General features: G+C 37.2%; 1 protein-coding gene and 1 pseudogene across 1 annotated transcript in view; both read right to left on the minus strand.

Annotated features, from left to right (window-relative positions):
* LOC107587958 (brain-specific angiogenesis inhibitor 1-associated protein 2-like) overlaps positions 1-2173 on the minus strand; it is a 53231-nt gene extending 51058 nt beyond the window's left edge. Inside the window, exon 1 of the mRNA XM_016275942.1 lies at positions 2102-2173. Coding sequence (XP_016131428.1) covers positions 2102-2171 — 70 coding nt within the window. The 5' untranslated portion in view covers positions 2172-2173. The remainder of the gene's footprint in view (positions 1-2101) is intronic.
* A 16500-nt stretch (positions 2174-18673) lies between these two features.
* Positions 18674-23883, minus strand: part of LOC107588013 (charged multivesicular body protein 6-like) — a 5525-nt pseudogene continuing 315 nt past the window's right edge.

The following is a 23883-nucleotide window of genomic DNA, read 5'->3' on the forward strand; positions in this document are numbered from 1 at the left end:
TTCATCTTGCCGTGCCTGAGGCTCTAAAGCAAATCAGCAAGAACAATACTAGTCAGAAATAATAAATGGGGGTAGAAAGCTTTGCTGACTTTGTGTCTGAGTGATTTAATTTCCTAAAGCACAGAGTAGGGTGGTAAAGACATGGCCTGAGAGCAAAAGAGGATTACGATTTATTCTGGTGGGCTTAGTGGCCTAGGACCTCCCACCAGACCCCAGTTTCCCTCAGTACGGGGTAGTCAATTATGGAATAAATCTCTTTTTCAACTCTGTGTATTGCCTTTATGTACTTTCAGCCATGTTTCTATGGTAAAAAACATGCCATTCTCGATGCCACTGCTGCGTAATTTGCGCTACTACTCTACCCAACTGGCTACCTGTGGACAGCTGTCTGGCAGCATATGGACCCTGTGTGCAATCAGCCCCTTTTTGAGGATAAGAGTCTTTCCAATCTGCCTTTAATGCTCAAGAGTTTGAAGGGCAGGCTGTCTCACAGATTTTACATAATTCCCCAAGAGGGTTGGGCACTGGGATTTATGGGTAGCCCCTGTTTCCTTTGTGACTCTCTAAAGGAATATTGTGGATTCAATAAGGGTAAGCTCAGTTGACGGTATTTGCACATTATAAAAAATAAAGACTGTAAAAATGCAACAGTAAAACCCCGTTAATTGGTTAACCAAGTTATCTTGCCATACACAGTGAACATTTTTAAGTGGTCGCATTATATGTAATTTTACTGTAAGATACTGCCAAATTTATGCTTTTTGGAAGTAAACTTTAAAAATTACCACATAATTTACAGTGAAGTAAGTAGACATTCCCAGAAGTTCTGTGTGACACATCACATATGATTATATCTTTCACAAATCTTTTTTTTCTTTTCAGACTTTTGTCAAAATTAAAGTATTTTTTGTTACATTTTATATTATTTTCTTTTAGAATAAAGTAATATCGAAAACATTGTCACTGTATTTTTTATAATTAAATTTGCTGTAAAAATGTACTATGACAGTTTCAGGTATTTTGGGTTCCCTGTATATTTTATAACAACAATAAAAGATGAGCCAAAACAGATTTTTACATTTAAGTTTTATACAATTTTTACAGTGTATAGGATAATGTTGATTATCACTAAAACTTGTCCCTTGTTTTTATCTAAAATAAAAAATTTGGTAAATAAATAAAAGTGCATTATTTGAGCTGCAAAATGGTTTAAATAATTTTTACCATCATTTAATGTTTATGACATTGCATTATTATGGCAACAATGTTGCAAAATTCAAACTAAAAGCAGGTTAATATACATATCATTTATATCTTGTGACTATACTTTTTTGTTTAAAAAAACTAAAACAAACCAAAAATACCAAAAAAAAGACAAACACACAATAAAATTACTAAACTAGAAAAAAATTTAAAGTATAACATTAAAACCAATTCAAAATATCAGTATGAATAAACTATAACAGTATCTCAGTGATACTAAAATAACACTGATTTTAACATAGATTGTCCCCCTTCACTTCCATTGTAAGCACCTCACTGTAACCCAGATTTTTAAAGAAAAATACGGAGAAGCCAAAAAATTTTTTTTTCAAAATCGATGCTGTCGATTGAGCTAGGACTAAACCTGGGATATTCCTTTAAGATGTATTCCTGCACATCACCCTAAAGGTTTTATGGCCACTGTCGGCCCGAGGCTGCCAGAGCAAGATTACATTTGCCAATGTGAATCAGACATCAATGGGCAATTGTCTGGCTTTCATCAGTCACCTACCGCACAAAGCCTTCAAAGTCGTCTGATTGTTCCTTTGTGTAATGGCTAAATATCAAATCATCAGTGAGGCTGGGCACATTATCTCCTCTGTGAATGCCCTCATCAGCGGAGCGCTTGTGTTCGGCCCATCTGAGCTCAGGAGGTGTCTCAGGCTGTGTGAGAGTTGATAAGGCTGTGTGGCCATCTGAATGACAGGATGACAAATATTGTCATCATCTTCAAATGAACTGGCATTAAAGGCGGATGGGAAGGAGTGGAGGGTTTGGACAGCTGCCCGAGCGCGGATGAAACGGCGGATGTCTGGAGATGTGATGTGAGGGTACTTACTGGAGAGAGCCTTCTCGTAGTTCTTTCCCATGGCGATGAAATTCCGCAAACAGGGATTGAACTGTTCCATGATGGTCTGCAAGAGAGGGAAAGATTTGTTTATATATATAAGGCAGAATTGCAACATGTTAAGTGTGCATGAGTTATTGGCAGGCCTATATAAAATCCTCACACTAAAGGATGCACCAACTTTAAAAGGCTAACCATTACGGAGAAACCGATAATTGTCATTATGGCCAATAAGCTATTAAAATTCCATACTATTTTGTCTAAATAAAAGTAAAATAAAACACAAAAAAAATACATCATTTTGAAATGCTACAAGGTAATTTAAAATGTCAAAAGATCAAGGAAACTTACATTTCTCAGAAATGTTGTGATGTGTTTGGAAATATTAAGATGTTTTTATTTAAGTCTCTTATGTGCTCACCAAGGCTGCACTGATGTGTTTCAAAAATACAGTAAAAACACTAATATTGTAAAATATTATAACAATTTAAAATAACTCTTTTCTACATTTTAAAATGTAACTGATTCCTGTGATGCAAAGTTGATTTTTAGCAGCCATTATTCCGGTCTTCAGTGTCACATGATCCTTCATACACATATATATATATATATATATATATACACACTATATATGTAAGGAATAACTGATGACGGGCCGTTGAATTATTAGAAAAATAAGGCACACCCGAGGTGGATTCAATTATTCCGCTTATACTACGGTTACCACACCTCAAGACATCGATCAGATGATATATTTAAAGGGATTTGTCCAGTTTTTGTACTTAAATCACTATTGTGAGTAGGATTATTTCTTTCGCATCTCATCCAACACCTCTTTTGCTAGTTCCAAAACTTAATTTTAAAACTGGTAATGGAGGTTTGAGCCGTTGATAGCATTCTAATGCATTTATTAATGAAGTTATTAGAAAGAGAGCAAGAGAGACAGAGACACACAGAGAAAGAAAGAAAGAAAGAAAGAGAGAGAGAGAGAGAGAGAGAGAGAGAGAGCTTGTGTGAATTAGGCTACCTCAGTGAGAAATGTCATGTGTAGCCTTTAAGTTGCTACACTATATAGGCTAACTGATAAAATCATCAGGGCAGCGCTGACAACACCTTTTTGTGCAAACTGCGTGACCGTAGTGTGCGTGTGCGAGCACGTGTGATTGCAGTAATTCTTGTGTGCTGTATAGGTACTGTATGCTAATTTCCGTTATTACAGTTAACTGTGCGAAGTGATATGGAACTGTAATGCGGTCAAGAGAGCTGCCTGGAACTACGTTTGCTGTGCGTTTCCCTGAAAATAATTGCACACCTCAGAACGTTCGTCGGCCAATCAGATTCAAGCATTCAATGGCCCCATAGTATAAAAATAAAAAAAAAATAAAAATAATAATATATGTGTGTGTGTGTGTGTGTGTGTGTGTATAAATATAATATACAATAATACATATATTAAATATAATTATAAAAGTGTCACTGTAAACATACCAACTATTTCAAAAAGAGCACAGAGCGTAACTAAGAAATTGAAACAAGGACAGATATTCAAAAACAAAACATTTAAATAGCCATTCAAATAATAATAATTATTGGGCAAATATGTATACACATAAATACATAAGTAAATTCATTAATCAGCCTCTCCCATCCATAGCTTGTTTACTAAAGAAGCTAATTTAATAATGCTGTCAGCTACAAATTAGATTATAGTATTATTTAGTTTGTTTACCAAAAAATAAATCAATAAATAAAACAATAAAAAAAAATTACAAACAACGTCAGCAGATACAACCTGGGGCTGGTTAAAGGCAACTGATAGCATTTATTGCCTGCTAAAAAAAACTAGATTATGCACATATTTCCATGAAGGCTTAGCCTGGTTAGTGCCTTCTAGTTAAGCTAGTTGACCAAGGAGCTCCAGCACAAAACATATAAAACATAACATATGAAGCAGCAGGGGCTGTGTATCTGTACACCCAAACATACCAGAGATGCTTCCATTTCCCCTAATGCAAAAACTGTCCACAGCATCATCCCTCGTTCACACCACTCATCATTTCATGTTGTGTTAAACAGAGTGCGATTATTCTTGTGGGAGGGAAGCAGACACTCATTCTGGGGGTGAGCAAAGAGCTTTGACATTTTGTTTAGGGCTTTGAGGCTGTGTTTTAGAGGATGCGAGGAAGTAAAAGAGATAGAAAGTGAGCATATGTTAGGAGGAGTTAATGAACATATTTTGCTCTGAAGTGCTAGTTCGTGGGCTTGTTAAACTGCCAGGATGTGTATACAGTGCGTTTTAAGGAAGGGCCGGGATGTCTGGTGTTTCTGAGAGGGCACATATGCAGGGAGGGCAAATTGTCTCGAAGCTCCGTTCCTAGTGCAACCAAAATAAACACTTTACCGCCTTGCCATGCTGTAATCTTTCAGTGATGCTCACTCGAGCGGGCATCTGTCATAGCACCCTGAGCACCATCCAGTTCCCCTTCAGGGCTTCCTCCAATTAGAGCAGCCACAGTCTGCCAGGGCCTTAGGGTTAACAAAGGCCTGAAGCTGACAGCACAACACCACCGAACCCTGCTTTCTTCCTCCAAAATTCACCATGAATAACTACCTCCCATACAGCAGCCTTTTACACCTCATAGGAACCTTTCGACCATCCCTCCATAAACAACTCAAAAACAGTCCAAGTCAAGCTGGTTTTTCACAGTAAACATCACTACTGGTCAATCTCTAACCCTCAATCTCAATCCCTTTATTGACACATATTACTATGTCATAGAATTACTTGATACCATAAACCCTGTTGTCATGTAGCGTGTCAGTTTGCTTGTAGCATTAGCATCTAGCTAAATCCACAACATTAAAATCCAGCACCAATTCACTTTTACACTCATGCATTTAAAAATGGCTACGGCAGCTTCGCCTGCTCACTCTTCGCTATTTTCTTCAACGAAAACAAGTCAACAGACACCCCCACCTTTTCTATAGTGCAAAGCCTTATGGGTAATATGAGGCCAAAAAGACTGGCTGCATTTAAAAATGCATATTCTCTGAGTAGGCATTTCTTTTCTAGGCAAGTACTTTGTGAAAAAAACATTCTATATAGTATGAATGTGTGTAATATGAATGTAATTCAGATGTAGGCTACTACATTTGTCTTGTCATTGTCATGTGATGTCAGTTGCATCGTTCAAAGTGTTTATCGTATGCGCACTGTAAGTGTACTGTACATGTACTGATTTTCCCTCTTATAATATAGTAGGGAAGTATGTGATTTCGGAAGCAACCAAAGTACCCTTCAAGGATAGTCAGTCTATTACTTGCAATGCCTCCTGGCAGCTATTTTTGAGCATGCAAGACTCCTATCTGTTTGAATGAGAAATACCAAAATCTCAAAATGCTGCGTGCCAAACTCACATTTCAAAGCATATTTCATGTCAGTAACAATTTTATGTCTCAATGTGTTTTCTGTTATACTCAAATAGCATTAAAGCAATTTATATTTCAATTTACATTAGAGTTGGTCAAGCCAATACGGTGTAATCAATACCATATATAGTACTAATCAAAAGACTTGATAACTGGAAAACTAGAGCATCTAACAGTATCTGCAGTGATGCAATGACTTCACTAACTGCCAAATGGCTCTTTTATTCAGAAGGTACTGAAGGCACTTTTATCCAGTGTGTACTACCAATTCCAATACAAGTTGCACCCTGAACAACCAAGTTCAATTCTCAGCTTGTGGTCCTTTTCGATCCTGTCCCACTCTCTCGCTTCCATTTCACTGCCTGTCTATTCTAACTACGCTCTTCTATTTAAATAAAGGCAACAGCAAATCCTTATATACTACTTCAAGTTCACAAATTTGCAACTTAATGGATCCATAAAAGTAGATGACATAGTAAGTGGCTAAGCATTAGGTGATTTAAGTGTAAGGAACAAAGTGGCACTCCAGTAAGTTACAAAATAAGCAGTAGCTATCTTTTTCCCAATTTAAAAAAGACCTCCGGAACAGCTGGTGCTACCCAGGATTGAGCATTTTTAAGAGTTTTAGGCAGGGTAGATGCGGTTCAATCAGTCAAGATGCATAGTGGAGCCAAATACAGGCTGGAACATGTCAACAGACGGAGAAATACCAGGTCAAAACGCTCTCAGTTTCTTGGACTGGAAGGCATTTTTGGGCAGACTTTATGTAGCAGATTTGGGTCAGGTATTAATAGCCACCAAACTACTTAAGGACTAGTTTGAAAAATGTTTCACTCAATATTTCATCAATCCTTCAAAAACGTCAATGTTTTCCACAATAAAAAAAAGTCTGAGAGCAAAACGAGCACTGTTAGTAAGGGGATCTTCTAGTAGAGCGACAAGACCGGTTCCCTAGGCTTCATTTCAAACTACTTAAGGACTAGTTTGAAAAATGTTTCACTCAATATTTCATCAATCCTTCAAAAACGTCAATGTTTTCCACAATAAAAAAAAAGTCTGAGAGCAAAACGAGCACTGTTAGTAAGGGGATCTTCTAGTAGAGCGACAAGACCGGTTCCCTAGGCTTCATTGGCTTGACGTCACAGGTCACCTTCCCGCTCCTGCCGCACTCTCTGGGCAGCTCTAAAAGTGGGTCTGCACCTGACGGAGAGTAAGATGGAGAGTAGGCAGCAGTGCCTCAACAAAATCAGTCACCCCAGGAGCTCCATTAGATGGAAGGAAAAAAAGAGACGCACAGCAAGTGAAGGAAAAAAAAAATACATATTCATTGATCAAAATATTAGCAAGGGCTTCAAGTGTCTCAATGCCAGCCTGCAGACTTTGGCACAACAGCAAGGCAAGGTATGAACGGTTCAGGAACGAGATGATATGTGGAGAGCACACATTGACACTGAGGAGTACAGCTCTCTTCTCTGAAGGATGAAAGACTTCTCTCCATTTCAAGGGATTTTTCAGAAAATCTCTCTTTACCTACCCTCTGACTTCCCTATTCCCCTTATATACTCCTTTATAATGGCCTGTCAGCATATCTCATTAAAAAGACCCCATCAACAACATCCTCATAACATGTGAGGGCAAGAAAGAGAGGAAGAGAGATAAGGTACAATGAAGAGAGGTAGAGATGTGAAGAGCTTGGTGCTACATGTGGGTGGTTTACATAACGGTTAGGCGAGACCAGGTCTGGACTCATATGGCACTCCAGAACTCAAGAGCAATATTGGGTGACGTTGACGTGGGAATGATAGAACAGTAATGAAGTGGGCTCTGTTCCAAAACCAAGCAAGCTGCCAACCTAGGTGGCATTTAAAAGCATCACGTATGAGTTCCCGATGCAAAAGCTGTCCCAAAACATAGGAAACAATCATCTATTGGCTTCAAAGGTACCTTGTTTTGGCCAAAATTGGAAGCACAGTATGTATATTTCTCAGAGAGGGCAATCCCAGAATGCACTATACCTGAGTTAACACGCACCCGAACAATCGCTTTCATGATCAATTGGACTAAAAATCCTTCATGTAAACACCTGAGCTTGCAGACGCACTGAAGTTTTGTTCAAAATACATGTAGGCTACTACCCATGTAAACGCATATGTAAATCAGATTACAAAATTTAGGGTTCATATAAACAGCTTTAAAAATCTAAAATCAGATTGGATATATTCGGACTGATGAAAATTAAGGCATGAATCGGTTTAAGTTTAGTGAAAAATACATTACATTTAGCTTAGCAACGTTACAGTCAAATACTATTCAAATCAGTAGTGTTCTTCTCGTCTGCTTTGCGTCAATGTGTACCGCATTCCACTTCAGCCACTTATAAGGTGCCATTTCAGGTAAAATGCTGCCTATGAAGACATCTGTCTATGTAAGCAGCAGACGGCAAGACAGCTCACAGGAGCAGAGCTGTAGTCAGCACTCCAGTACCTACAAAAATTAGACTGTAGCTCTCACACAAACTCAACACACCATTTAACACTGAAAATGTGCAATTTTCTGCTAATGTTAGTGTCACGTAAGCTAGGTGTAATTAGCTTGGTGTAATGCTAGCACCTTGAACTCATGAATCACAAGTGAGGTCAGAGGGAGTGGGCGGGGCTTAGGTGGTTTCTTTTCCAAATTCTGTCAGTGTTGCTAATTTTATCATCCCAGTCCTCGTGTGCTACATCTGCCAGCCTAATTGCAAGAGCTAATTGGAATATGAGGCCAGCATACACTTTGTCTGAGAGCTTGGTTATTCCTGACTCTCTGTACGGGGGACGTGTGCAACACCTTCCCTTTAGTGACAAGGCAAGACAGCGACAGCAAAAACAGTGAGTGGATACTGGATAAATATGGTTAACACTGCAAATGAAGACAATTAAAGTTGATATTAAGCTTTATATTGTGTGATGGTGTTAACAAGTTCAACCAAATAAGTAAACATAGATATTTCATTCCCCCCCCCCAATGCTAGCAGTGCAACCACTTCTTTGAAAAATGAAGCCTGCACATTTTATAAATAACCAAGAGACCATGATTACAGTATTTAGCTGCAACACAGGCTCATTGAAAAACCAAGTACCTCTACCTAAATTTTTGTTACACTATGAAAATGTCCCTATTGATACAATTTACTGCAGTTCTCAGTAAAACACTGTAAACTTTTATTCCTTTAAAATTATTTTGTGCAGTTCATTGAACAATAATATGTTAAGACCTCAAACCACTTTTACCGTAGTGCATGATTTATAAACAAATTTGCATCACATAACCAGCTCCATTTCTGTCTTAGTAAACTTGCTCAGTAGCTCACCTGGTACAGCACTGCACTTAATGCTAGCAGTGCAACCACTTCTTTGAAAAATGAAGCCTGCACATTTTATAAATAACCAAGAGACCATGATTACAGTATTTAGCTGCAACACAGGCTCATTGAAAAACCAAGTACCTCTACCTAAATTTTTGTTACACTATGAAAATGTCCCTATTGATACAACTTACTGCAGTTCTCAGTAAAACACTGTAAACTTTTATTCCTTTAAAATTATTTTGTGCAGTTCATTGAACAATAATATGTTAAGACCTCAAACCACTTTTACCGTAGTGCATGATTTATAAACAAATTTGCATCACATAACCAGCTCCATTTCTGTCTTAGTAAACTTGCTCAGTAGCTCACCTGGTACAGCACTGCACTTGCTTTGTGGGGCGTTCTGGTACGGGTTCTGTGAAATTTGTGTCACGGCACTTGATTAAAGAGATCAAAAACTTGTAGAAACAAACTAAAATGGCATGGTTGCTTCAACAAAAGCATTTTATCTCATATGTATCTCTTTTTTTAACACTATCGGTTAGGTTTAGGGTTGGGTTTATTTGTATGTTCTTTTGAAATGCAATTTTAGTGCCACTTAGAGCGCTACTCACCAGGCATTTCATTTCCAAATTGCCTGTTACATACAACAAGAAACATAAAATGCCATCTTCATGTTTTTCCAGTGAGTCTAGGTTGTTCAATTTAGGTTTAGGTTGAGTCAAAACATCTACAGCAGTTGGCTGTTTGAGCTGCCCTTGAGCCTTATATTTAAGGGGATTAAAGAAGACCTAAGGAAATTGTAACTGCATTTTTGGTAATTAAACTTTGATTGGTACACAACATGTGTACAAACAAATAGCAGTGATGCCTCTTCAAGAAATTTATGTGTAACCACTTTTTGGCTCATATGATAAAATCCACTGATGAAACATCAATTACTGTGGGAATATTGCAACAAAATGATGGGCCAAGGATTCAAAGAACCTTCCTGTCATCATTAGTAAATGGAAAAAATATGAAGCTGCACCCAATGCATCCATTTATTTCCGAACAAAGCCACATCATACACTACTTCCAGATTCAATCCTACAACCTTTGATTACCGACCAAGGCAAACATTGCTCAGCCACCCAGCATTTATGGTGATATGGGGAACCCAGTGTTGACTTTAATACCTGACATTAGCACTGAAAGGCCAGAAATAAAAGAAATAAAGTGTTAGCAATAAAAGGCTAAGGGAAAATGTTACCTAAACACACTCTAAGAAGCGTTTAAGAGGAAACAGGGCCGGGAAGAGTGACAAGACATTATTGCAGATGTGAATTATCTTCTTCTTGGGGCCTGGATCACGCAGTCTAGGTATATTTTATGGTTATGACCACCTAACAATGCATTATCCCTAACATAAATCTACTTAGTTTGAAGTAAAACCAGTTTTGGTATCAAAAAGTTATTGAAAACGGATTTAAGATTAGTTAAAGTTCACTAAGGGGCTGTTCACACAGGAAATGTCCCTGCCTTCCATCTGTGCAATTTAAAATTGTAAACTTATTAAATTGTGCTTTACATTAAGGATAATTTTTCTAACATCAAAAATTGTTGGTATGCAACTCTTTAAACACCAGCAATGTGTTTCTGTTATTTTTAGGCTTAATAAATGATTGACACTACAAATGTTCAGAACCCAACAACAGCTGGCCTTGAGCTTGACAACATGCTGGCAGTGCTAATCTAATGCGGCAGAGGTCTGTGCATGGGCCCTCGGCAGACGGAGCACATGTTGTGTGCAATCAGAGAGGAATGTGTGGAGTATAGCGACTGTATCAGTCTAATGACTACCGTACTGTTCCTCCCCCCCTCCATCAAACCCCTGACTTAATCACATCAAGGGGCCAAAAAGAGCAGGATCATCTCTTTCTCTCTCCCTCTGTGCTTCTGGGCAGGCTGCATGCAGACTTATTTTCAATATGCAATACAAATCTCATCTCAGTTTCAATCCCCAATTCAGGCTCAACAATGACTCGGATCGGATCAGGATCGGAATCCTCCTAAACACAAGCCTGCCAATGTGGTTCCCAACTGGATTTACTTCACAACCAACTTTATATATTTGAAATCAAGCAGCGACCAAACAGACATTCTAAAATACAAACGTTAATATTACCATGAACTACAGACCCAACAATATGTTAAATTATTAATTACCAAGAAAATCTGCAAAAAAAAAAAAAGTGCTGTTTTTTTTACATTGGTTGTTGTATGTAGCTCAGCAGTTTGGAAATAAAACATCCGGCGAGTTGCGCTAAAAGGTTAAAGCTCTATTAATTTTAAAATAATACCTACACTATGCATAACTATTACGGCTAACAAAATCAAACATGAGATAAAAATGCATTTGCTGACTGATGCACTGAGAAGAGATCCAGGCAGATGAAGTCGTTAAGGCCGGAGGCCTAGAGTGACCAGCGGACTAGAGTATGTGGAGGCCGGCTTGAGTGAGCAGAGGCGGGCAGGCTTGAGAATGGCACGGCCAGCGGATATGACGAAGGAGCGGCTGGCGGGCTTGCGGCAACCACATGTGACGACCCCGGGCTGAAAGCCGATCCGGCAATCCACAGCGCGAAGTTGATTTATTTCCTCAGCGACCAGCCCGGATCAGCTGCAGGCATGACGAAGCGGATATTGTCCTCTTTTGGAAGGCCAAACAAAGTAGTTTCGCTTTCGCAACGAAACACACAGCGCCTTCACGACATGGCGGCGGTGGCGGCAACAACAATACTACAGCGAGAATCAAAGTTACGCCTTCTTTCTTTGCGTGAACATTTGGGCTGCGTTATGCAATTCTTCCCACATCGTGACGTAGACATGTGGGGGCGTGATAGAACGAGCCGTTTTAGAGAAAGAAAAAATTGAAATCGCATCATATGACCCCTTTAACTTGCTTTTACAAGGTTTTGAGCTCTTTTATCAAACCTGAGAACTCCGCACTGCAAGTGCAATGCTGTACCAGGTGGGCTACCGAACAAGTTTACTGCATCACAAAAGCCATACATATGGGACCTATGTTGTCCATATGATACAGGCAGTTTGGGAGGGGCATTCTGAAGGGCCACAGCCTAAAAGGGTTACAGCAGTGATACCACTTGTTTGCTAGATATTTGTAGGTGGTGCTAAGGAGAGGGATGCATGCTAAAGAGCATTTGATTGACTAAAACGAGCCCTAAAGGTTTTTAGGTTAGACACTAGCATACAGATAGCCTCAAAGTTCAGTCTCAAAACACAAAAATTATAATTTTGTAAATGCATAAACAACAGCAGAAGTGTGATTTACGGGTGTAACATGGAGCAAACACTGGGCCAATTACTCATTAGCTAAGCAAAATGAATTTGTGACGAAACACAGCATCAAAACAGACCTGTGACCCATTTTTTTGGGTCATGACCCATCAGTTGAGATAACTGTGATAATACAAGCAATGCAAGTTTATCTGCAAGTTATCCTTTAAAAAGACCCAATGGAGATCTATTTGACAGTTAAAAAATGTTCATCAGCCTATTTAATGAGTGAAGAAGACACCTAATGAGTGCGTGCAAAGCACTAGTCAATAATCACTAGTTAAAGAACAACCACAGAAAATCGATGCAAGCTCCTTTCGCCGTCTTGTGCTCAAACTAGTCTTGAACTTCATGCTAAACCCTTGAGTGGATGAAGAATCCTTAAAGATCCTCCCATTATGTTTAGGAATTCCCAGAATGCACTTCATGAGAAGCACCACTGGTCTGGCCACACTACAGAGCTTCTGGAGTCAAGCCAAGGCCAGTGTTCAGACACACGTGACGACAAGAAACTTTAATTCTGCATTATATTCAATGTATACCAAACATCTGACTATCTGAGCAATTGGAATAGATGTAAAAACAAGATTTTTTTCACTACAGATAAAAAGTAACTATCAAACCACAATGGCCTTCCTTTTACCATGGGTAAGAGCTGTTAGACACGATGCAAAGCATGTGATAAAAACACTCTAAAAGACAAACTTCAGTGGCTTCACGATTTAAACCATTTGCACAGCATGATGATAGAAGATGGCATCAAATACTTTGGATTTCTTCACTTTTTTTGTGAGTGACTGTACATTAAAACTGCTACTTTTCAAATACTACCCATCTCAAGTTAAGTATTTTGTTTGAGCTCATTTGTGTTCTTTCTGTATTATTTATATACTATTATGTATAATATATAGTATTTGTTACTGTTTTGAATTCACTTTTATTTGATATTTTTACATTTTAGTAATTTTTTTAAATCTATTTTATCTAAGTTTTTAAAGAATAATTTATAAATAATTTATTTGTATTTCAAGTAATGTTTGTACTTCAACTTCAGCTTATTTTAGATCAGTTAGTTGCCAAGGTTACATTTCTCATTTTCATTTAAGATTTGAAGTTTAATTTTTTTCTATTTCCATTTTATTTTTTGAAAAATATTAATATTAGATAAAAAAACAACAACAACTAAAACTTAAATTAGATAAGAACATGGCATTTGTTGTTTCAAAAAAATTGTTGGCTTTTCTTTATTTAAAAAAAAAGGAAAAAAAGGGGGAAAAAACCCAAAACAAGCAAACAAAAAAGACAGATGAGTGTAAAATGCATATACTGGCATTTACTTTCAGATATTGTTGGTAAACGAAATAAGTAAGTGTGTGTAAAATGTGTTTTCAGGGAGTTTATTTTCTAAAAGTTCAAAGTTCCCAAAGTGTCCATTACTGAAGAAACACCCAAACTCTTAATAAGAAAAATTCAAAATTGAAAGCTGTTTAAGGATGCGAAGAACATAGAAGCTTGACTAATACCGAATGTGTGTATCACCATAAACACTGAACGATTAGTTCCCGTCCTCTAATTTGAGTGGTCCAGCAGTGCTTCAATAGCGATGATATTTAGCTCAATACCGATTTACACTTAGTCCACCGAGACTTTTGTTTGTTGGTGGCATTTCAATCCGTGAGTGGTTCTGAGTTTAGGTCGAGGTGTCATGTTTTCTCTTGCTCAGTGGTCACAGCACTAATGCTTGTGTACCTAAATTATAACCCCTTCAAACAGGTTCATCCAATCAGAGTCGGAACTACACAAAGAACAAATCCAGCATGACTAATACAGTGAATGTAACATTATGTAAGAAGAGAGAAAGAAAGCCTGTCGTGGCAGACTACAACAAACAGCTTGGGCGATCGATACTGTGAGATAACTGTGGATCTAGATTCAATTAGCCCAATTAAATGAAGCAGGTCTGAGAGAGGCAGAGGCATCAGAGCTGGACAGATGTGTCTTTGCTTCAGAACGTAGGTGTTAGACAGCGCTTTCAACACACAACCTCCTGACCCTGTGATAACACTTCATATTCCTGCAGCTCACTGACGGTTTCCATGGAAACATCTGTGAGTGTGTCTTCCTCTGCAGGTTACACGCCGATTGATTGATTTTTGAGAACTTAATTAGGAGCGGACTCGGTGTCCCCTGATCATTAAACTACTCCATTCAATAAGCAGCATACCTTCAGCAAAACAGTCTGGAGATTCTACCACATAAACTTCTTTTATGTTCTATGGGAGGAAAAATCCCATTAAACATCATTGGATTGGAAAACATGAGGGGGTTCCAGAAATTCTGATGATTATTAATTTATTTATTTTTTACAGAATACATACCACAATGACACATGAGCTTTTTAGTGCTGGGCGACAAATGTATGATATAGTCAAATTTTTTGAACCTGTTGCACAAGAGGTTTGAATAAGATTTGAAAAAATTTGATTTCATGTGTTTTTTGTTTTTTTTTTGCTGTTCAGACTTTCAAAAACTCATCTGGAATATATCTGCACTCTAAAAAATGCTGGCTTAAAAACAACCCTACTTGAGTTATTTGGCAACCCAGCGCTGGGTAAATATAGGACAGAACACATGCTGGGTTATTTTGACCCAGCTTGTTGGTGTTAATGTTTTTTACCCAACATGCTGGGTTGTTTTATTTAAGTCAACTATTGTTTTAAAATGATTATATTGATGCCTTAAAATGGGCTGGAAATTAAAAAAACCACACACAATTACTAGAGGCAACAGCAATAATCAAAAGACGAGCATTTATATTATTAAAGGGTTAATTCACCCAAAAATGAACATTGTCATTAATTATTCACCCTCATGTCGTTCCAAACCCGTACACAAATTATGATATTTTTGATGAATTCTGAGAGCTCTCTGACCCTCCCATAAACAGCAATGTAATTTGAACAAAAACAACGTATCCGTGTGGTGCGGCTGACACAGAACAACATACGCTGTTTGCGTTCAGTGGATACTCTCCAAAATGGCGCTAGGGTGACGTGGAGGAGACAAATAGTTTTTTTTGTTTTTCTTTTGCGTACAAAAAGTATTCTCGTAGCTTCGTAATATTACGGTTGAACCCCTGATGTCACATGGATTATTTTACCGATGTCCTTGCTATGTTTCTGGACCTTGATCGTGGTAATTACATTGCTGTCTATGCAGGGTCAGAGAGCTCTCAGATTCCTTCAAAAATATCTTAATTTGTGTTCTGAAGATGAATGGAGGTCTTACAGGTTTGGAACAACATGAGGGTGAGTAATTAATGACAGAATTTTCATTTTTTTGGTGAACTATCCCTTTAAGCAAGAACACATGGGCAAAATACAAGACAAACTGAATATATCTGAGTGAATACAACATAAAACCATTTATATCCAAAAGGTGAACATGGAGGTATAATTGCGTTTACACACTTCACACTATAAGTGACCAACAGTGTCCTCTTCCCCCCTCAACCTTCAGAAACAGGAAGACGACCTCCATTTTCATCTCCACAAAAAAAAGAGCAGATTGTTCACAGGAGAGTCCTCCTTGAGCTCCAGAGGCTAAAGTTGACCTCTTCAGAGCGATCTAATACAGTTTGCCCCATTTGTCACAGCAGGACTGACCCCTGTGACCCAGACATAATGAAAACGTGTTCCTATAGGAAAAGAGTCATTTGAGGGCCATTCGCTCCACTATGGTCAAGCAATAAAAAGGTTAGAAATAAATGTAGCATTACTCCGTGCTAATCCCATTTCGTATGCCTACGTGCATCTAACCAACCGCTGGTAAATTAGTGCTGGAATCAAAAGCAGAGGAGGTTCCCTTCGGCCGACTCCGTGACCTGCCGCCCGCACCTCCTCCTGAATAGTTACAGGCCCACATCTCCACACAGCAATTACAGACCATTTCCACAAGGATCGGGAAGCGCTCTTTCTCTCACCCACACTCCTCCTCCCAAATCTTGCACCCACATTCATCTGTTCTTTCAAAGGCCAGTTTTGAGATCTCATTCTTTTCTCAATTTTGATAGATACTCTAGACATTAAGCCATTCTGACCTTTCCAAAAATTTTTTTATAGAACTTGCGACATGTTTGGGACTTTCTTCAACTATGGGAACTTTTATGACTTGGGGGGGTTGATTTTATTTAAACTAACAGGGTTCTCTTTTTTTTTTTGCCATCTCAATCACTTAGTTTTGATACTTTTAAAATGTACAGTATGTGCTCTGTACAGTACAGTATTATTTAAAAGCATAGGGTCAGAAATATTTTTATTATTTGTTTGTTTTGAAAGAAGTCTCTTACAAGATCTGCATTTATTTGATTAAAAAAAACACAGTAAAACCAGTAATGCATTACAATTTTAAAAGAAATGTTTTCAATACAAATAATTTAATCATGTGATGAATTTTGCTGAATTTTCAGCATCATTACTCCAGTCTTCAGTGTCACACGATCCTTCAATAAACATTTGTTTTTTATTACCATCAATGTAGAAATCAGCTGTGCTGCTTCTCTCGCTCTCTTCTTAGAGGTTTATATTTGGTTACAGTACTGCAAAGTGGGGGATTGTAATGTTATGACACAAATAAAAGAAAATTAATTTTTTTGTCATTATTTACTCACCCGCATGTTGTTCTAAACTCACAAGCTGTTGTTTTTCCATGGAACATAAAAGAACTGCTTAAAGATTCTTAAAAATTCTCTTATTCTAATACAACAGTGTGTAATGACCAACTGTCAAGCTTCACAAATGACAAGAAAGCACCAAAATATAGTCAAAATGATTCAATCATATTCAGCATATTGTAAAATCAGCATAGTTTTGAGGATATGAGAAATGGTGAAAATTATGGAAACTTAGACCTATAACACCCATGATGTCTTGTCAAAAAGTCGTAAATAATGTAGGGTACAATTATTTTCACAAAATCTGTTGCTCCATTAATGTTCAATGCAAACATATATATTTTTTTCTGCAATTATACATTTTAGGCACGGTGAATAGCACATTTTTTTCGTAAGGCGTGCCTTTAGCCCTGTTGTACCCTACTGTTCCTCAAAAATATTTTGAAAACTTCAGAATACTTGGAATATAGCTAACAGACTACTTTCATGATACATTTTTGAGCTATGAAGCAGTTTGAACATGCTGCCTAACATCTCGTTTGTGTTCTGAAGACAGAAGAATGTCAAATTGGTTTAAAATGATAGTAAATGATGATAGATTTTTCATTTTAGGTGAACCATCCCTTTAAAAACTCATCTAAAATGGCTCGTCTATTAGCACATTAGCCCCATAACAAGAACATGGCTGTGAGAGCCAAAGAAAAACCTTTATAGTTACAGTATTAAAGATAAACGTAGATACATATATGGATATAAATGCATCCATACATGAACAGAATGTTTACATTAATCCCAAACTGAGCCATCGGAAGAGGATTGACAGTTGTGCATCTGTCAGCACAGATCCATTTCCTCTCAATTAATGATATTAAGAGCCCCCTGCTGGTCATGACATGCTAACACGCATTTGCAAGAGCCATGAGGACATGACTAGGAAACAAACGTAATCTTACTACTGTCAGATGCAGATTATTACCCAAACTCTTTTAGGGTTTGCATACATGAACAAGCTTAACAAGCACATTGTTTAAGAAACATCTGTAAAAGTGCTATACACCTTTTTAGGAGTAATTATTACTCCCAGTAAGATTCATTCAAAATGATTGAATCGTTCATAATCGACCCATCATGACTAATCTAGCTAGTCTGGTCGAAGTTAGCAAAACAGCTAACACTGCTTAAACAATGCTACAGACTCACTTATAGCTGTGATAGGTCGCAATGAAAAATATACTAGGTTAAAGTGTTGTAGCAATTGGGTTCACTTTTTGCATTCGCAAATGAAAATATAAACAGTCTAGTTTACTAATGCCACATAACAGAGCTCACAGTTCATATAGCTCGTTCATTTGTTTGAACAAAACCAAATATGAATTGATTCTGAACTGCCGTTTATGCTTCAAGCAAACTTACCTAAACTAACAAAGGTCGATTTTAGTAGAACATATTAAAAAAAATACTGTAAACTCTGTAACAACAGCATTTCTATCTACATGGTTTGCCCAACTTTTATTGTTCATGACATTTCAAGTCGTTCGTAATTACTTTTAAAAGTAAATGTTTTGAATATAATGTTAAATATTTGTAAAAATATAATTGCAATAAAAACATATTGTAGCCGACTACAAGAAATAAATTAGAACAACAAGAAATTTCCATTACTTTTGACATTTCACTGCTTTCCATGACTTTAAGTCTGAAAAATCAAAAATGTTAAATTCCCTGATATTTCCAAGGTTTCCATGACCATGGGAACACTGATTCTGATGCGTGCCTATTAAATATCCTATGAAAGCCTTCTTTTCTGCCAATTACATTCCCCTAGCTCTTCCTTTCATTCGAAACAAAGCGATGAGCCAGGTTGCAGCATCAAACACTACGCTGCCAGCATCTCTCGCTCCGGCTTGATTGGTGCCTCTTTTCTTTCTGCAAAGACACAGAGCACAAAGCGAGTGACAGAAAGCAATCAAAAGCCAAATAAGAGAGCCATATCATTCTTTCACACAGTGCTGTGTTTTGACAGTAGTGAAACAACACCTGTCTCCCCCGTAGGCACCGCTGGCAATGGATCCGTGGGTAATTCTGGAAGGGTTATGTCTTGTCCCTGCCCAGGATGAAGAGAGCAGCGTTAGGTCTGACCCAAGCTATGCACAACCAGAGAACGATGATAAAGACAGGATATCTGGCAGCACGGATGACAGGTTAAGGTCTCCACACCTGAGTGATGGCCTCCAGCTCTGCTAACACAGCATCCTCATCCTCCGCTGTCAAAAAACCTGCCAGCAGTTCATCAATTTGCTTAAAGGGAAGACGTTTCAAGAAGCAGTTAGACATTTGAAGCAATAAAAACCAGAGAAAGAAAGAGCAATGTGGCCAATGTCTTTTGGTGCGTTTCCCAAAAGCATTGTAAGCCTAAGTAGATGAATATATTTTTAAATGTAATTCGATGCTGATTTTTCAGAATCATTACTCCAGTTTTCAGTGTCACATGATCCTTCAGAAATCATTCTAATATGCTGATTTGCTGCTCAAGAAACACTTCTTGTTATTATCAGTGTTGAAACAGTTGTGCTGCTTTTCACTCACCGAGAATCACTTTTGATCAACTGAATGCATCCTAACGGGATAAAAGTAATAATTTCTTTCACAAAAAAAAAAGACCTCAAACTTTGTGCATCACATTAACTATAGACATGTTACACATGCACATGCATATGCTCTTTCTTCAATATGAATGGCACTTGGTTTTGTTTCATCGTGTTATGTAATGCAATGACTTTTATACATTTCAAAGTTTGCATTTCTCTGAATGTTAAGTGGACTGAGTTTGACTCTCATAACCTTCTGATACTCAATGGCCTCCTGCGTCTCCTCCAGTATTCTCTCCACCTCCTCAATAGACATGACCTGATGAAGAAACAAAGATCAATCTGAGGCCAAACTATTTCTTCAGTCAAACTCTCACAACAGTCCAATAACTAACTTTTTATATATTCACAACATTGTTGACCCTTCGCTAACCTCCACCCCCATTTGGTTATTGTTGCTCACTGAGACAAGCCCTACAGAACGTCCCACAGAAATGAATCAGTGAAGAGATTTCAGTAAAACGTGCTCATATAAAACAGTGGAAATGGGTATGGGCTGGAATTGTTTATAATGTTCCTACAACACATGATACTGTGAATGTTGGTGTTCTTACTCATGTACATTTGGAAATCAAATGCACAGATCTTCCAAAGACTTATATTAAAAAAGCAGCAAAAGCTTGTCTGATGATGTAGTTGCAATTTAAAGGTGGGACTTAGAGAAGGGGCAGGGGATTTCGAGGGGTTCTGGAGATTCCAAAACAAAGACGGGTCTGCTGTAATCTAAGAGTTTAAAGGAACACGCCACTATTTTTGAAAATAGGCTCATTTTCCAACTCCCCTAGAGTTAAACAGTTGAGTTTTACCGTTTTCGAATCCATTCAGCCGATCTCCGGGTCTGGCAGGCGCAATGATATTACGCAGCGCCTGAAAATAGGCTTATTGGAAGTTACCTAGCTGGGACTATTTTCAGGCGCTGCGTAATATCATTGCGCCTGCTGCACCCATGGTACGGCAGCAAAGTTCCTTGATTATTACGCCGGAATGAGAGTATAGATCCTAGCCATATTGGCCTAGAAAATCGCAACTTTTCATTTTCCGTCGGTCTTAGTACACGATGTAATTACAGAACAGTCAAGTTTTAAATAGGAAAAATATAGAAACTCTTTGGTCATTTTTGAGCGAGATGCTAACGGTCTAATCAGATTCAATGATCTATGCTAAGCTAAGCTAAGCTAAAAGTGCTACCGCCAGACCCGGTGATCGGCTGAATGGATTCGAAAACGGTAAAACTCAAATGAGCCTATTTTCAAAAATAGTGGAGTGTTCCTTTAAGCCTTTAATCCTACAACAATGTCCAACAGTTCCCAAAACATGCTGCAACTAACTAAACCGCCCACCACACAACACCAAACAGACCAATGAATCATCTTGGCTCCTAATAACAGCATTTAACACCACCGATAATTGATTACTAAGCTGTTGCAGGTGCATACACTTGTTACAATACAGCAAATCTGTGATTTGAATTGATTTGACTTACCTCGTGACTAACCCTCAATGACCTTTATTTCAATCTGAGCAAATTCAATATCTTGAACCTGAATGAGGCATAATCAAAGTATAATAAACAAACAAACAAAGTCAGTTTCTTTAGTGTCACATGATACTTTACATTTTTCTAATATGCTGATTTGGTGCTCAATTATTAATAATGGTCCTTATTATTAACAATGTTGTTTTTACTGCTTAATATTTTTGTGGAAATCGTGATCCATTTTTATTTTTCAGATTCTTTGATGAATAAAAAGTACAAAAGAACAGCACTTATCTGAAGTAAATCTCTTTTTTAGTAATATTATAAATGTTTTTGGTCTCTTTTGAACAAATGAATGCATCCTTGCTTGATAAAAATTTTATTGTTATTATTATTTTAATTATTTCTTTCCCCAAACAATTGAAGGGTTGTGCATCACAGGTTCCATAAAAATATGAAGCAGCAAAAACTGTTTTTAACACTAATAAAAATAAGAGATGAACAGCAAATCAGCATATCAGAATGATTTCTGAAGATCATGTGACACTGAAGACTGGAGTAATGATGCTGAGAATTCAGCGTTGATCACAGGAATAAATTACATTTGAAATTATTCTCAAAAAGAAATTCTAATATTTCACAATATTACTTTTTTACTGTATGTTTAATCAAATAAACGCAGTTTAAGAGCACATGTAAGCATAAGAGCCTCCTTTAAAAAATAAAATAATCTAATTATTGCAAACAAAGTATAGTAGTGTGTATCCCATTAAATACCTTTAAGTGATTTTTTTCTTAAATAAAATAATTTTTCATAAGCCAATTTACGGCGTAGTTGAGTAATTGTGCAGTAAATAGGTAAAAAAACTACCAAATATCCACAAAAACACAGCATAAATGAATAGTAGAGAAGTAAATAAAAAAATTATATACAGTTTGTCACATAAAAAAATGCATATTTCCTTATGCAATCACTCTGTAATGTTTGGGATCTATATGACCCCAAGGACCAAAAACGTAAACCCTACTAAAGAGCCGATTAAGGGTTAAATATAACCAAATAATATCATCTAAACCCACCAAGCGCTCCAGGTTGGCTATCTGGATGTCGGTCTTGTCCAGCAGCTGATCTTGGTAGCGTTTCTTTTTGAGCAGCAGAAGAGCTCGTCTGTGAAATGCATGAATCACACGTGTTAACGAATCTGTTAAACCGAAAGCACTTTTGCCATGTACGATGCAGATGGCACCACGTCAGCACAATAAAGGCACTGTGCACTGCATGATGGCTGACTCTGGGTGACGGCTATCATGAATGTTAGCATTGCATAATGAGTGCACTTGTAATCTGAAATGTCTTACTCCTTCTTGCCATCCTTCAGGAGCTGTTTGGCCAGATGTCTCTCTTTCTCCAGTCAACCCCCTGCTAAATTTGTTGAGGCCGTTGTTTGAGAACCATTGGTCTATAGAATAATAGGTTATATTGTATACTATTATAAAACATAATGTAAATTGTATATTAAATATAAATTGTATCATGCTTTTATTGTTCTTTTTTTATCCACTACAATATATAGACATTTTATTCTATAGTAGACTGTGTTCTTCTGCTGTATTCTATGATAAACTGTTGATAATATATGGTGAAGAATTATTTTATTGTCAGTTGTTTTTCTAATTAACATATGGGTTATGTCCTTTTTCTTCTCTTTCATTACTTTCTTTTTTATGCTATTATTATCATAATTTACTGTATATTCTATATTTTTACATATCTTGTATTGTCCTTGTAAGTTATGCATGTTCCCTTTCTACCCTGTCATTCTCGAGAGGAGCAAACAAAGTAAGAATTTCATTGTACTAGTAACTTACACATGACAATAAAGATCTTGAATCTTGATAAACGGTTCTCAATAACATACAGCACGCACCGAGTCTGTTCTCTAACACACTGTACTCAATTCTATATATGTTCTTTTGTGTTCCGTTTTCTACTCAGTTCTGTTGTATTCTACTGTTCTGTTCTACACTGGTTTTTATTCTGTGGTGTGTAAAGTAGGACAGCTGATCTAATCCGTTCGTCAGTATGGCTGAATTGATTTCAGACGCACTACAGTATGTTGCTCTCTCTCTCTCTCTCTCTCTCTCTCTATATATATGTATATCCTCCTGAGAACCAGAAATAAAAAGCTTTGTGAATTTAGTATTTTTTCATGTCATTCCATTGTTTAGAGCATAAGAATAAAATGGTAAAACAACATTTTTGAAAAATTATGTGTTATTCATAAGTTATGCTGTGTCCTCTGTAGAGGACACCAGGACTCAGTTTTTCTGAAAATAAAATGACAAGAGTAGACATGAAAAGGCAAAAACAATGGGATTTTTTTTTTAAATCACCAATCAATGTTTAGGTTTCAGGATTTTTTTGTAACTAACTTTGTTTAAGGATGGTTCTCAACTATGTTATAAAATATATAACAAAATGATTTGATATACCATTTTGCTTTATGCAATATGTGTGTCAAAATTCCATAAACTGGTTTTCCCATTAAACTCAATGTTATCTATACACTGTATCTAATTTGCATATTAAAGTGCTGTTGGGACAGCATGTTGAAAAAAGAAGTGTAATAATGGGAGTAGTACTTGGCCAGATTTTCATAATAATATCTAATATTTCATAAGAATATTGATATATAATTTTTTTCCTATTCAATTCTTTTGTCTCCCAAAATGTATCATAAACATGCTTTTAGTCCTGGTGTCCTCTACAGCGGACATGTATGAAATCATGTCCTGAGATGTTGGTTTATGACAAACAATTTGAAAATTAATCAGATTTAAATTATAATTACAAAATAT

The sequence above is a fragment of the Sinocyclocheilus grahami genome, unplaced genomic scaffold, assembly GCF_001515645.1.
Source record: "Sinocyclocheilus grahami isolate Dianchi unplaced genomic scaffold, SAMN03320097.WGS_v1.1 scaffold97.1, whole genome shotgun sequence".
NCBI lineage: Eukaryota > Metazoa > Chordata > Actinopteri > Cypriniformes > Cyprinidae > Sinocyclocheilus > Sinocyclocheilus grahami.